At 64.2% G+C, this 14,163-nt stretch overlaps 3 protein-coding genes across 4 annotated transcripts; 2 read left to right on the top strand and 1 right to left on the bottom strand.

Annotated features, from left to right (window-relative positions):
* Positions 1-1,218: 1,218 nt before the first annotated feature.
* Positions 1,219-5,248, top strand: CHLRE_06g293750v5 (uncharacterized protein). 2 transcript variants are annotated; one of them, XM_043063469.1, is made up of 7 exons: positions 1,219-1,474; positions 1,810-2,019; positions 2,216-2,422; positions 2,567-2,599; positions 2,730-2,887; positions 3,023-3,391; positions 3,532-5,248. In XM_043063469.1, the coding sequence occupies exons 1-7, from the start codon at positions 1,430-1,432 to the stop codon at positions 4,226-4,228; spliced, it is 1,719 nt and encodes a 572-aa protein (XP_042924175.1). In that variant the 5' UTR covers positions 1,219-1,429; the 3' UTR covers positions 4,229-5,248. The 2 variants fall into 2 exon arrangements, with proteins under 2 accessions (XP_042924175.1, XP_042924174.1); XM_043063468.1 differs by having other exon boundaries at positions 1,220-1,474; positions 2,210-2,422.
* A 386-nt stretch (positions 5,249-5,634) lies between these two features.
* CHLRE_06g293700v5 (uncharacterized protein) lies at positions 5,635-7,398 on the bottom strand. The gene is made up of 3 exons (XM_001701544.2): positions 6,750-7,398; positions 6,459-6,537; positions 5,635-6,252 (listed from the first exon to the last, which is right to left on the bottom strand). The coding sequence occupies exons 1-3, from the start codon at positions 7,221-7,223 to the stop codon at positions 6,227-6,229; spliced, it is 579 nt and encodes a 192-aa protein (XP_001701596.1). The 5' UTR covers positions 7,224-7,398; the 3' UTR covers positions 5,635-6,226.
* A 330-nt stretch (positions 7,399-7,728) lies between these two features.
* CHLRE_06g293650v5 (uncharacterized protein) lies at positions 7,729-13,955 on the top strand. The gene is made up of 13 exons (XM_043063467.1): positions 7,729-7,979; positions 8,103-8,810; positions 8,993-9,276; positions 9,708-9,783; positions 10,060-10,227; positions 10,550-10,738; positions 11,082-11,294; positions 11,604-11,789; positions 11,999-12,348; positions 12,663-12,988; positions 13,227-13,297; positions 13,682-13,781; positions 13,897-13,955. Exons 1-13 carry the CDS (start codon positions 7,932-7,934, stop codon positions 13,899-13,901), a joined length of 2,724 nt encoding a protein of 907 aa, XP_042924173.1. The 5' UTR covers positions 7,729-7,931; the 3' UTR covers positions 13,902-13,955.
* The last annotated feature ends 208 nt before the right edge of the window (positions 13,956-14,163 follow it).

The following is a 14,163-nucleotide window of genomic DNA, read 5'->3' as shown; positions in this document are numbered from 1 at the left end:
CATTGTCCATTCGTCACGCGGCAGAGAGTTGAGCGCGGGGTGGTCTGGGTCGAGGGGATTCCATGGATAGGATCCCGCCCGCGACCGAATCACCGAAGTCTCAGAACAGGACCGCTGATGGCACGGAGTGATAGTGCTCGTCAAGAGGAGTCGATTGACACCACTTTGGTATAAAATGGAGGGGTTTTAACCCCTGAACAACAAGGTTTTGTCCGTCGGGGGGTCGGTCGTCCCCTCAAGGGGGGTCCCGGGGGATTTCGGGGCATGGGGTCTGGCACTTTGTTTCCTACCCCCCCCCTGCGTGATTGGCCACAAACCCTGCGGAGTGCATCTCTGCTTGGTGGAACGTGTTGACAAACTCACAAACAGAAAGTCTCGTGGGCGGACTTACAAAGTGCAAACCGCCAACTGACAGCCAACTGACTTCCTCCCTTCCGCCAAGCTGCTTAACTCCTTCAACGCTTACGGCGCCGCTCCTTAAAGTAGCAGGGGTAGCAGAGGCCCTGAACATACTTGCGGCAGTTGCGGATGCCACAGTGCCGGCACTCGCCGTTGGGCCCACGCTGCTTTCGCAATGAGAGCACGGATGGCCGCCTTCCGCGCCGCCGCCGAGCGCTTGGAGCAGCCGACCCGGCCCAGTGCGGCGGCCACCGCCGCCGAGCGCTCCGAGCAGCCGACCGGGCCCAGCTCACGGGCCATCCCGGCACCAAAGCCCTCGCCCGGGTACCGTGTGGCGGCCGCCGCCGCTGCCGCCGAGCGCTCCGAGGCGGGGGCGGCAGTCAGTCAGAAAGTTGCGTCATGAGCAGCAGGCACACGGAACACTCGATGCAATTATTTGCGAATCTTCCTTCCTTCCTCGCGCCCAGCCAAGCCCTCTACCCAAGGAACCTTCCTTTCCATCCCTTTGTCCACCGCCCAGCCATACCTTGTCACCCCTGGTTGACACCCACGTACTTGAACGTGACCTGATTCCACCGAGTATTGGAGGACCTGGTTCCCGTGGTCATGGCCTTTGGGACCGGTGTCCGCATATTAATTAGGCCGACATCCGTCAAATTTGGTGTGCGTGGGGGGGGGGGGAGAAGTGGGCGGAGGAGTCAAAGTCCATGTCGGGGACTCGGGGTGGGCGTGGCTGGTGGCCCGCCGTGACATGGGGCGCGACAGTTGTACCCCGCATTTTTATGCAATCAGGCAGTGTGCACCTGTTATAACTTATAACGCGCAACAAGCTAAAACAGTATAGTCTGCGAGCTTACTGTCGCAAGCAGTTTTGCCCCAAGGTTCTTTACATTTCGTGTTTCAAAAATGGCGAGTCGTGTATAGACCGGCTGTGTGCTTCTTCGGACGCTAGACCTTTACGTGCACGTTTATAGCCCACACACTGCGTAGATATTTCCACGCCCGACTCGCCGCCAGCACAAGACTCAACATGGACCAATACCAGCTTGCTCAGCTTCAGCAGCGGTTTCAGGAGGTGCGTGCAAGCATGCTGGGCCACAAGAACACCTTCAATAGCCACTTGGGGGCCCAGCAGGGTTGAGGTTGCCTCGGGAGGCCCGCCAAACGTTCAAGTTGCGCTCGGCGGGCCGAGAGCCCTCCCGCTACCTCCGACGCCTAACAACGCGATTCAAATGCCCCACATAGCATGCATCTATCGAGATCGGTGTAACTAGCGTCGGGTGTAGGGTTGACTATTTCAAATGTGCGATGCATTTCGTGCTCTTTTGGCGCGCTCTGCGCTTGAGGGGTTTCGACCTTCTACAATGCCACCGGTGTCAGAAACGAGATATCGCAACCGTGCTCCCGCAGGTTAACCTGAGCGGCGGGGTTGACCAGGGCGCCATGCTCAAGTCAGCAGGTGACCTGCTGTCATCCGCTGAGGCCACAACACAGTACAGCTCATCAGAGTCTAGCTCTGGAGCCGACAACTTGAACCAGCTGGACAGCTCCAGCCTCCTGGACACAGGCATGCTCGCTACAGCGCGGCAAAGTGATGGCGCGCGCTCTACCGGGCAACCGGTAAGCTTGGTCGCTGATCAGGGCGTTTAATGGAGGCGCCATTGGTGTACTGCTTGGCACAAGCAACGGGATGGTGGAGTCAGCCGGTCAACTGCGCACTTGGGTGCGCGTGCGCGCGCACCCACCGCCTCAGGCTTCACCCCTGACAGCTCACACACCGCTGCGCTCTCCCATCCACGATTCCGTGAAGTCGCAGGAGGGAAAGGCGCAGATTTGCTTCGACTTCACAAAGGGCGTGTGCTCACGTGGCGACAAGTGCAAGTACTCGCACGACCTCGCAACCATCGTGCATTTCAACAGCAAGGAGAAGGGCATCTGCTTTGACTACCTGCGCAACCAGTGCCACCGCGGCCTCCTGTGCCGGTTCAGCCACGACCTCTCAAACATTGCGCAACAGTGCCAGGTAGGCTGTTGTTTGAGATGTCCACGAAGCATTCCTGGAGTAGAGCAACAGCGGCGCGTAACAAGTTGGTTTGAACCCATTGGCGTGCCTCTTTGGTCACTTGTTGCTGAAATGGCCGGCACGTGACGTACCTTGAACTCACAGGTGAACAACGGTGTAGCCCGCGGTCCGGCACAGGTGAGGCATGTGTCCCTAGCTCCAAATAATACATGCACGTTTGTGCTGCCATGCCCTTGCTTGTTTGCCATGCCGCTGCATCTCGTGTGGCCCCGACGCGTTTACCATTTCGTGTAATGTGTAATTGCAGGGCGCCAAGCCAAACGCCATCTGCTACGACTTCGTCAAAGGCGTCTGCCAACGCGGCGCGGAGTGCCGCTACAGCCACGACCTGTCCCTCATCGCGCGCATGGCCCGCGGCGGCAGCGCGCAGCCCAAGGCTGGCGAGGTCTGCTACGACTACCTCAGGTGAGATGCCAGTAAGCGTGGACGCGCACAATCAGTCTCCGCCTTCCTTATAGCATGGCGGGCGCTCGACGTGTCCCTTGTTTGCAGATTGCTGGCATGCCCACTGAACCTTTCGCCTGCGTGTACTTCGTGCAGGGGCCGCTGCAACCGCGGCGCCACCTGCAAGTACTCGCACAACATCGCCTTCCTGGCGGCGCCCGGTTTCCTGGGCAACGCCATGTCGTCGGACGGTGTGCCCATGGCTGCGCAGGCGCCGGGCGGCCACATGTCGGCTGGCGGTGCGCCGCCGCTCGGCCCCATGCCTGTCCCCGGCGGCCCAGGCTTCATGGGCATGGGCGGCATGTCCGGCATGGGCCCGCGCCCCCTGCACACCGCGCTGAGCGCCGACCAGGCCACGCTGAGCCACGTCCTGGCGGCGGCGGGGCCGGGCGCCGTCAGCCAGATGCTGGCGGCACAGGCGGCGGCGCAGCAGAGCAACGGCTTGGCGGCCGAGGCGGCGGACGGGTGAGCACAGTGGAAGGTGGTATGTTAGAGGGATCGTGCAGCCACTAGTGGGGGGTGATGTTGTTGATGATGTTCCATGTTGATGTGCGCTGGTGCCCTGGCGCATGCTGACCTTGCGCTCCCGCTTTCCTACTCCACAGGCGCCGGCGCTCCAACAGCCTGAACGGCGACATGGGCAACGACACGCTCGCCGTCAACGACCAGCCGCACTGGAACGCCAAGGGCCTGGCCATGGCACAGCACGCGGCCATCATGCAGCGCATGGCGGGCATGGCGGCGGCTGCTGGCATGCAGCAGGCCTTCGGCGGCGGCATGGGCCAGGGCATGCCCGGACGAGGCATGCCGCCGGGCGCTGACGCCATGTCCCACTTGTACGGCAAGCCGCCGCCATCCATGGGCTCCTACGGCGGCCACGACACAAGCGCGGGCATGCGGCGGCCGCCGCTGCCGCCCGGCGGCGGCAGCGTGCCCGCCGAGTTTGCGGCCCTGCTGGCGGCCGGCGGCATGGCGGACAGTCATGCGCTGTACGCTGAGACGATCAAGGCGCAGCTCCAGGCGCAGCAGGGCGCGCGCATGGTGCCCAACCTCAGCGGTGGCGGCGCGCCGCCCATGATGGCCGCTGCGCCGCAACCCATCCCCGGACGCGACAGCCAGGGCTACGACGTCGCCGCGGCGCAATACGCGCAGCAGGGCGGCTCGCAGTCTGGCGGCGGCGCGCCATCCTCGGACAGCGGCAGCCTCTCGCGGAGCGCGCCGTCGGCAGGCGCCCCGGTCAACCCCGACCTACTCCCGATGATCAAGGAGATTTGGAGCAAGCCCGGGCAGATAGCGGCATGAGCGCGCCCTAATGAGCGCACCTGCGTTGATGTTTGAGAGTTTGTGGGCTTCTTCCCTCGACGTGTTGTCAGCGTTTACAGCCGCATGTGGCTGCACATAGCTCGTTACTTGCCCGTGCACTAGACGTTTCATGATGCCTGGCGGAGAAGCTTGTACAGTGCATGCATGTGCGCGCGTGAGACGTGCCTGCTGAAGCAGCTGGGTCGTGATATGTATGTGTGAGGTGTGACTGATGACAGCCGGGAGTGAGATATATGCGTACGGCCTACAGCGCCGCGCACCTGACTGGACCCGGGAATGGCAGGGAGGCTGCGCTTCAGCCTCCCAGTTTTGCTTTGCACGCGGACATTGCCGCAAACCAACCGTATCTGTGGTGTATGTATGTATGTGGGTGAATGTGTGTTCGCACGCAGAAATGCCTATTTAGCGGGCAGGCTGTACGCCCCGAGTGCATGGACATTAGCGTGTGGAACCAGGCAGGTGGGAGTTAGTAACCTCTCTCTTATCCACACGAATTTCGATCTTCCTACGACTCAATATGCACACGGGTCATCCTAACGGCGAGAGCGCAAGGAGAGGGACACAACGACGGTGAGAACAGTGTGAGGACGGCCATAACATATGCCGACGATGCTTGGCGTGTCTCAGTCGATTGGCATGCATCCGGCTTGTTGATCGCGTCCGAACGTGGGGCAGGTGCTGACGGCTGACGGGAGGTCGTCCTGCTCTGCGGGTGAATCCTCCCCTTGACGGAGTTTGAGTGGTGACCATGTACGACAGCAGGCAGGCAGGAATGGGCTGGGCAACGCAATCAATAGGGCTAGCATGGAGCTATCGCAAGGCTAATAACTTACTTGGGTGGGCTTCTCTGCACAAGGGGACTGTCTCGTGATTACGGTAGTTGTGGGGTGGTCAACGCAAGAGAAGACACGGCCAATGCCGGAACCAGTTTTATGCAAAGTGATACTACCGTATGCACATACACCTGCGCTACACGCGGATGTAAACATATGTACTGTGCCCCCACCCCCTGCTCTTCAGCTGCAGTCCCATATGCAGCGGCCACTGCAATGCTCTACGGTAGATCCGCAGCGCAATAGCGCACGTATCGCACGGGACTAACGGCCGTGTAATCAATTGCGTGCCCAGCACAGGCACTGGTGACTGCTGTGGACGCCAGTTGAGCCAATCTAATACAGGTGCAGGTTAGGTACATGTCGCACATGTGAAATGCCACTGCACCCTGCCGCAGACTCAGCCGCACAGATGCACAGAGATGCTCCACGGTGGGCCGGTGGCACAGGGCGCACATTGACAAACTAATATCAGATCACGAAGCGCTCTGGTCCTCTGGATTCGGTGCGCCCGCGCAGAGCGCTCAACGCCTGATGGGCCACGGGCAAAACTTGCAATCACCATTACAGTACAGGACCGGCGTTGGTGCGGCCACAGGGTACACACACTCCTGGTAGATGATTACCTGCTCCAATCTTTTGCAGCCCCTAGCTGAACTGCGCAAGGTCTCCTGTTTGCCATCTGTGCGCTCCATGCAGCTTCTACTGCATCCACTGACAAGCTGTCTGCGCCTGTGCCTCCGGTCTCCTTCCTTGTCTGCTCTGCACGGCCTGACCTACCCTAAACCTTTCCGCTTCCGGTACAAGCGGGCGCTGAACCGTACTCGACAGGCGCATAACAACGCGCGACGGACCGCCTGGGCCCGCCTGCACGCCACGTCCGGCTCTGCTGCTACCACATCAGCTCCATATCCTGCCCAGCAACCACACACACACACGCTTAAGACACCCTCCAAAAAGAGCGGAAGAGAGTCGCGCTTTCTGGCACCGGCCCCTCATCCTCCGGCTTCTGACAATCTAACCCTGACCAGCGCCCGCACGAGAATGCGCGTACAAACGCAGGCCACGGCCCGCACGACAAAACAGGTTCCAGCGTGGAGGCCACAAGCCCTGTGCGCCACGCCCTGTGTCCGCACTGGTCCAGTTACTCGTACGAGACCTTGCCGCCAGCTGGGGGGGACACAAGGGGTGGGGGGCAAAAACGTCGTAATGGGCAGCACGCCGTTTTGGCGTACGCCGACAGGGCGTACACGTGTACACGGCCTGCGTAGCCATCTGCCTCCGCCGAAATCTCCGCATCAATTTTGCACAGAACCGGGCGGCTCTGCATCGTCTCGCCGCTCCTTGTGCCCTCCACCTATCGATTCGCTGCTTACCTGTTTCGAGCTGCTTCTTCATGGCCTCCGCGTCCGCCTTGGACACGCCCACCTTGATGACCACCGGCGCCTTCTCCACCTGCGATAAAGGCATGCGATGATGTGTTTCATCAGCCGTCACGCACTATTGACATGAAACGTGATGAAGCATTGCCTTCGGGGTGCGAGCGTGATGCGTGTGCGTGCCGTAATCCCGGAACCCCGTCCTTGTTCCCCCCTTGCAGCCCTTGCTTGAGCGCCTCCTCCCGCGCTTCCCCCTGACTCCTCTTTCACCCGTGCTCGTCAACGCACCAGCTCCTTGGCCTCCTTTAGGCCCAGGGTAGTGAGCGCACGAATTTCCTTGATGACCTTGATTTTCCCCTCAGCGCTGAAGGACTCCAGCTTGACGTCAAACTCTGTCTTCTCCTTCTTCTCCTCCTTCTTCTCTGGGGCTGCTGCCGCTGCGGGCGCTGCCGCGGGCGCAGCTGGCGCAGCAGCGAAAGGCATCGCGCCCATGCTAAAGGCGGGCTGCTGCACGCCCAGCTTCTTTCTAAGAATCTCTGAAAGCATGCTGCATTCTAGTACTGTAAGGCCCATGATCTCCTCCGCCAGCTTCTGCACCTTGGGGCTCCCAACTGCGACATCAGCAGAGCCACTGGTGCTTGGCTGAGGCTGAGCAGAGAACGAGCGCAGCACTGATGATCCAAGAACCATGCACGACGCTTGCTCGCCCAGGTGCTGCACCGAGCCTGTCCGCGCGAGCCAGCCCACGCCGCGCGATAGCATTTCTATCCTAATAGATCAAGTAAATACGCGTATTTGCTACTCGGACTTGTCCAGTGTCTGCAACCCCGAAAGAACTGTAACTGATGGAGACTTCCGCGCGAGCCTTCAGTGGTAAGCGTGATGGACCAGAGTGCTGTGTGTATGAATTAGCTTGACATTGCAAATGCGAGCTTTGAGTACGCGCGCGAGCGAGCATGCATTCTGGCATCATGGGGGGACTTGGGGGGTGGAGGGCCGAGCGTGCACGTCGTGGCGTGCGCAATATGCGTCTATGCTACTTCGCAGGCACCGAACATCAGCTGATGATGTTGAGGCTGCACATGCTTGACACAGATGGAAGGGGTAGAAGGGAGGGCCGGGCGCAGAGGAGAATGGGGCTGGTGTGGGGGCCTGCGTGGCGGGCCTGTCACTTGTCAGGTGTCAGGAATCGGCACGGACCTCTCCCCACCCCCATCCCCCCAAATGTCCCTATTGGCCCCTCTTCCCATCAGAACATTCACCTGACAAATCTAATCAAGCCAATTCTGAGCATAACCATCGCCGCTGGAGCGCCCCATCGTGACCGTCAACTCACCCGCCACGGTGCACCTGTCTGAACCGGGTCTGAACACTTACTCAATCATCCATACGTAATATATCATAAGAACAAAATGTGGATCGGCATCGCTGCAGGCAATTTGTGTAGCACCCACAATTGAAGCGCGCAAAATGCTCAAGCTCTACATCCACTGGGACGGCGAGCCGGCCTTCACTAAGGTAGCTAAGCGATTGATGTTGTTGTGGTGATTGTCACGTTGGGAGCGAGGTGTGTAACCCGGCGTCGACACTGGGCCGCAACACACATCCTGGGCCCGCCGGCTCACACCTACGAGCACGCAGGTCGCCAAGCTCGGGCCAGGAGCCACCGTCCTTGACCTCCGCTTCCAATGCTGGGAGGCGCTCGCAACACGCGAGCCCGCGGCTGCAGCCGCGGCTGCGGCTGCCGCAGTGCCCGGCGCCGGCCCCGCCTCCCTGGTGCTGGTGTCGGGCCCCAAGCGGCGGCCGCTGCCGCACGCAGCCGCCCTGACCGACATCCTGTCGCCCGGAGATGACGTGTTCTTTGCGGTTAGCCAGGAAACTGCTGCAGCCGGCGGCTCACCGCCGGCACCAGCGGCGGTGCCGGCATCGGGAATGGCAGCCAGTGCGGCTGCCAGCGGCGCAGACCGCGGCGCGACGGCGCCAATGCCCGCGGGCGCGGCGGCAGCCAACGCCCCTTCCAGCGGCTCAACGGCGCCTGAAGCAGCCGCAGGCGGAAGCGGGTCGGTCGCTGGGGCAAGCACCAGCATCAGCAACAGCAACAGCAACAGCAGCACCGGCGCCGGTGCGGACGCCTGTATGGGCTCCGGCCAGGGGAAAGGCGGGGGCGGCGCCGGCACGGCAGCTGCAGGCAAGGCAGCTGCCAACACACCCGCCGCAGCCGTGGAGGCCGCGGCGGCATCGATGTGTCAGAAAGAGGCACTGCTGCCCTTGGTGCACGCCTTCTGGCAGCGGGCAGAGGAGGCAGCAGCCCAGAAGAACTTTCGCAATGCATCTGAAATTCTGGAGCAGGTGAGTGTTGGGGAGGATTACGGTATATGCCCAGGAGGGTTATATGCCCAGGAGGGTAAGGCGAAAGTGGGTAAGACGAGAGAATACAGTTGGTGTTGGGCCATGCCCTTCAGGCGCGTGCGTTATTCCTGGGCAAGGGCACAGAGGTTTGTCAGCGGTGCATGGGCCTCCCTGTCCTGCAGGCACTGCTGCTTGCGCCCGAGCCCTCCAGCGCAGCGGCCTCCTCCGCGGCCGCGACCTCCTCCTCCTCGCGCGGCTCTAATCGCAGCCATGGCAGCAGCAGCAACAGCAACAACAACAGCAGCAGCAGCAGCAGCAGCTGCGCGCACTCGGACACGTTGCAGCGGCTGGCGCGGGTGTGGCTGGCTGCGGGGAACCCGGGCCGGGCGGTGCGCTGGGCGCTGCGGGCGGCGGAGGCGGCGCCGGGAAACGCGGCTGTGCTGGAGCTGGCAGGAGATTGCTTGAGGTAGGGCGTGGGGCACGAGAGTGGGGGCGTGGGGTCGGGGGAGGGGGCTGCACGGCGGCGGCAAGTGCACGCTGGCAGGGCATGCCAGGGCTCGTGGCGGGCGAACGCAGAGGCGGCGGGAGGGCGGGCACCGCCAGGGGTTAATGTTGAACCAATCCCGAAAGGAGACAGTCGCGCTGCAAGGAGGCACCGCCAGGGGGCGGGTGCCAGTGCGAAAACCGCGCGCAGCCCTCGCCCTGCCGTGCACCTGCCGGCGCCCGAGCACACGCCGGTACAGTCAAGATCTCCCCAGCGCTCCCCAGGACAGCCCCCCGTGCGGATCGGGATGTTTGGCTTGCCTTGAGGGAAGAGATCACATGAAGGCAGGAAACAGAAACCAATTGCCTTGTGCTCGCGCTTATCGCGGATGTTTTTCACACGCGCCTGCGCAGGGAGGGCGGGCGACCGCGTGAGGCGGCGGTGCACTACCAGTCCGCCCTGGAGGTGCTGGAGGAGGCGCAGGAGCGGGTGGGTGTGCGGGTGTGCTGGCGTGGGGCGGGCCGGGTCGTGGCGGTGGGAGGCTGCCCGTGTGTACACACGGGCGTGGGGGCATGGGGTGTGCGTGTGGGGTTTAGGTGGATGGGTGCGCAGCGGCCATCTTGCCAGGTTGTGGCTGCCCCGCAAAGAGAAGGCGCGGATCCGTTGGGTGCTGCTGTGCGGCGCCCTGGCTGGCGCCGTGGCGCGCTGCTTCATGCCCGTGCTTAGGTTGCCCCAACGCATCGGTCGCCTGCGCGCTGTGTGCAGGACGGAGCAAGGGGCGCAGGGGGAGGCGGCGGCGGCGCCGCCGCCGTCGGCTCCGGGCCACAGCCGCACGAGGCGCCGCCCAGCGAGGCGCAGCTGCGTGTGCGGCTGGCCCTGGCCGCGTGTCTGTACGACATACCCGGATCCGCCTCGCCGCCGTACACCAACCAGGTACTGCGGCTGCCGTACTGACCCCGCGGGGGGGGCCCAACGGGGTGGCACCGGTCCCCACGACCCACCCCACTGCACTGCCCATCCCCAGTTGTCATGTAACCCCCCCCCCCCCGCGACTGTTTCCTTACGGGATTGGTCCCCCCCCCCAGCTCCCCCATCCGCCTCCTCCCCTCTCCTAGCCCGCCCCATTTGCCTAACTAGCCATACCTGGGACCCCTCCCATCCTTTCCCTGGCCTTCAACTCCCCTCCACCTCCCCTCCACCTCCCCTCCACCTCCCGCCCCTCTACTCCTCCACCTCCCCAACCCTCCACCCTCAGGACCTGGCCGCCTCGCTGGTGATGGCGGCGCTGGAGGCCGACCCCGGCTGCGGCGCGGCGCTGCACCTGTACGGTCGCATCGCACTGGCCCGCGGCCTGGCGGACGACGCGCTGCGGGTGGCGCTGCGGCTGGCGGTGGCGGCGCCGCAGCGGGCGGACGCCAAGAGGCTGCTGGCAGAGTGCCTGCCGGTGGGGTCGAGGTGCTGGGTTGGTTGGGGTGGGGGTTGTAGATACCAGCCCAAACTGAACCGAACCCAATGCAATAGAGCGAGGAGGAGAGCGTGGCCTATGCTTTAACAACGGGGGTTGGGATGGCGTGGCGTGTCAGGCGCGAGCTCACGATCGAGGCATGAGTAGGCCCTGGGTAGGCCCCGTCAGACGTGTGCGCACATCAATTGGCTCCACACATGCCGCCCCACACATGCGCCCCACACATGCCGCCCCACATGTAGCATTGTGTGATGTATAGCATGGAGTTTTGCGTACGGCGCCAGCCCTCACAGTTACAGTGTGCACGGGTCACTGTGTGCAGGACGCCGCGGCCTGCCAGCAGCTGTATGCGGAGCTGAACGTGCCGCACGTGCGGGACGAGCAGGAGGAGGACGAGGGCGGGCAGGATGCAAGCAGTAGCAGCGGCAGTAGCAGCAGCAGCAGCGGCGCTAGCAGCAGTGCTGCTGCTGCCGGCAGTGTCAGTGCGGCTGCGGCGCTGGGCTTTGTGGCTACAGCCGTCAAGGACCACGGCAAGGTGCGCCGCGTGCTGTGCCTCAGCACCCATGCGCTGGCGCCCATGCTGGTGCCCTGGCATCTCTTGCATCCATGTACTGCTATGTGCTTCCAGCAGTACCTCGCACGAACATGGCACCGGTGCCCACGCACCCCACGCCTTGCACCCACACAATGGCATGGCACCCCATGCCGCCCGGCCTATCACCTACTTCCGGCCTACCACCTGCCAAACCGCCAAACCCGCCGCCTGCCAACCCACCATCTCCCACCTGCCAACCCCCAACCCGCCACCTGCTAAACCACGCCAAACCCGCCGCCTGTGGTGCAGGTGGGCAGCTGCATCGCGTTGCTGCGCCGCGCCTCGGCGCTGCAGCCCTGCTGCGCCTCCTACGCGCTCAACCACGTGCACGCACTGGAGCTGACGCAGGCGCTGCAGCCCGCGCTGGCGGCGGCCGCGGCCTTCTGCCGGCGCGCCGCCGGGCCCGCGGCACAGCTGGCCGGTGTGCCGCTCAAGGTAGGGTGCGTGACGTACGGTCGTGTTATGCAGCCACACAATGGCATGGCACCCTGCCCCCTGCCCCCTGCCGGCTTCCTCCTGTCCCATGGACCCTAGACCTTGAATCCTGAATTTTGGTCGCCACTGCCGCCCCTGCCCCCCCCGTCTTCAGTGCATCCTGTACCGCTTTTCCAAACATCCTTGCAACCCCCCCCCCCTTGCCTCAGGCCCTGGTCCCGCTCCTGACCGGCCTCCCGCCCCTGCACCGCGCCGCCGACCTGGACTGGTACCTCGCCTCACCACCGCCACCGCCACCCCCATCATCACAACCAGCGCCCGCACCCGACGCCGCCACACCCACAGCCGCAGCTCCTGCTACAGCCTCAGCCCCGGCTACAGCCCGCGCTGCCGCTGCTACAGCCGTGGCGGCGGCGGCGGCGCCCGCCCGGTCTGTGTGCTACAGCCCCGACCAGCTGGATGCGTTGGCTCTGCTGTTCACGGCCGCCAAGCTGCTGTTCGTGGGCGGGGCGCTGGGGGCGGCGGCAGCGCTGGCGGCGGAGGTGGAGCCGCTGAGGAGGTGGGCCGGGGGGGTTGTAAATACCAGCCCAAACTAAACCAAACCAAGCTGAACTAGCGGAGCACAGGCAGAGGCGATAGTTGCAAGTGGGGGGGAGGTGGGCATGTGCTGTGGGGCGTGAGGTGGCGGGTGAGGTGGGCGAGGAGGAGGGCATTGGGAGTGGCCGGTAATCTCCTCGAGCTAGTGGTGCTGCTGGAGCGTGCTCCCCACCATTGCCTTCGTGGGTCTTGGGCCCATGACCTCCCCTCTGCATCACGATCTCCTCCAGACTTACTCCGTATCTCATAAATGGCTACCCCACCCTGTCCCCCCAGGGCCTCCAGCGTGGAGCTGCATACCACCCTCATCCGCAATGAGGCCGCCTACTTCGGCTGCGTGCAGCAGCTGCTGGCAGACCCGCACACACCGCCGCAGCCGCCGCAGCCGCCACAGCCGCAGGGCCCCGCGGGCCCCGAGGAGGAGGGCGGCGCGGCACCGGCGCCGGGGGCGGAGGCGGGGCCGAGGGCGGGGGCGGCGGCGCAGGGCAATGCGGCGGCAGAGCCGACTGCTACTGCTGGTGCTGGTGCTGGCGGTGCTGCCGCTGCGGGCGCTGCTACAGCCCGGCCGCTGTACCTGTGCGGGGATTCGCACTGCTTGTCAGGTATGCCTCGCACGACTTGCCTGCTGGCGTGTTTGAAACAGGGATAAAGGAAGGGGTCGACACTGCCGGCTTGCTGTTGCGCTCTGCCGGCTTTACTTACTTCGCCTCATTTTGCCTCTTTAACACGGAGCGCGTGCGCGTTTTCGCACACGCACGGACATAAATACACAAACACGGTGTCGGTCCCCTCTTCCCCTCGTGCTCATGCTTCCCCAACAACACACGCCACACCCCGCAGCCGCCTGGCGCCTCGTGACGCTGCGGGGGGAGAGGCGGCTGCTGCGGCCGCAGCTGGTGACCGGGTGCAAGGTGGGGCGGGGGCCGGGCGGGGAAGGGGAGGGAGGGTAGTTCATTCCATCCCCAATGGGAGGGGGGGAGGGGGGGAAGCGGTGAGGGGTGATGTTGAGCCTGGGTTTGATCCAGCGCAGCGCTGGGGACTGGGTGCATGGGGTCTGGGGTCCGGCACGTGAAGGTGCCCGTGTGGCGTGTGCCCGTCCCACACACAGCCGCGCACACCGCACCCACCCAAGACTCCTACGGCACATGCCGCTTTCCTCCCCTCTCCTAATGCCGCCCGCACGCCCTCCGCCCGCCCCACCTGGCCCCCACACCCCACCTGGCACCCACACCCACTCACCCCACACACACCCACACCCACACACGCCCCCCGCCTGCCCGCCTGCCCGCCTGCAGGTGTGGCACCTGCGGCCGGAGTCCGTGTTCTACCCCAAGGCGCAGTTCGAGGCGGCCATGCGACTGCTGCCGCCCGGGGCGCAGGTGCGGGCGCCAGGCGGTGGAGCAGCAGCGGGGAGGTGGGGGCCTGGCCGGCGGGGGAGCTGTCCTGCCCTGTATTCCGCCCTCCTCCGCTCTCTTCCTCCCTCCTCCGCTCGCCTTGTGCTAAGCGGCAGATTAGCTGTCGGTTGCCGCCTGCGTGCGGGCTCTGGGCGGCCTGTAAGACGGCCGCAGCCGCGTTACCCCTCCCGCCGCTGCCAGCCCCCCGCCCCCCCCCCCCACACACACACACACAGTTGTGCACGGCTGCTCTGTCACACCTGGCCCCCACCCCCACCCCTACCCCCACTTCGTCTGCAGTCCTCAGTGCACCCTGTACCGCTTTCCCAACCATCTTTGCAACCCCCACCTCAAACCCTCCATACACTCCCCCCCTCCCCATC

The sequence above is a fragment of the Chlamydomonas reinhardtii genome, chromosome 6, assembly GCF_000002595.2.
Source record: "Chlamydomonas reinhardtii strain CC-503 cw92 mt+ chromosome 6, whole genome shotgun sequence".
In the NCBI taxonomy this organism is placed as follows: domain Eukaryota; kingdom Viridiplantae; phylum Chlorophyta; class Chlorophyceae; order Chlamydomonadales; family Chlamydomonadaceae; genus Chlamydomonas; species Chlamydomonas reinhardtii.
Note: the sequence above shows the minus strand (reverse complement) of the source record. Positions and strands in the feature narration are given on the sequence as shown.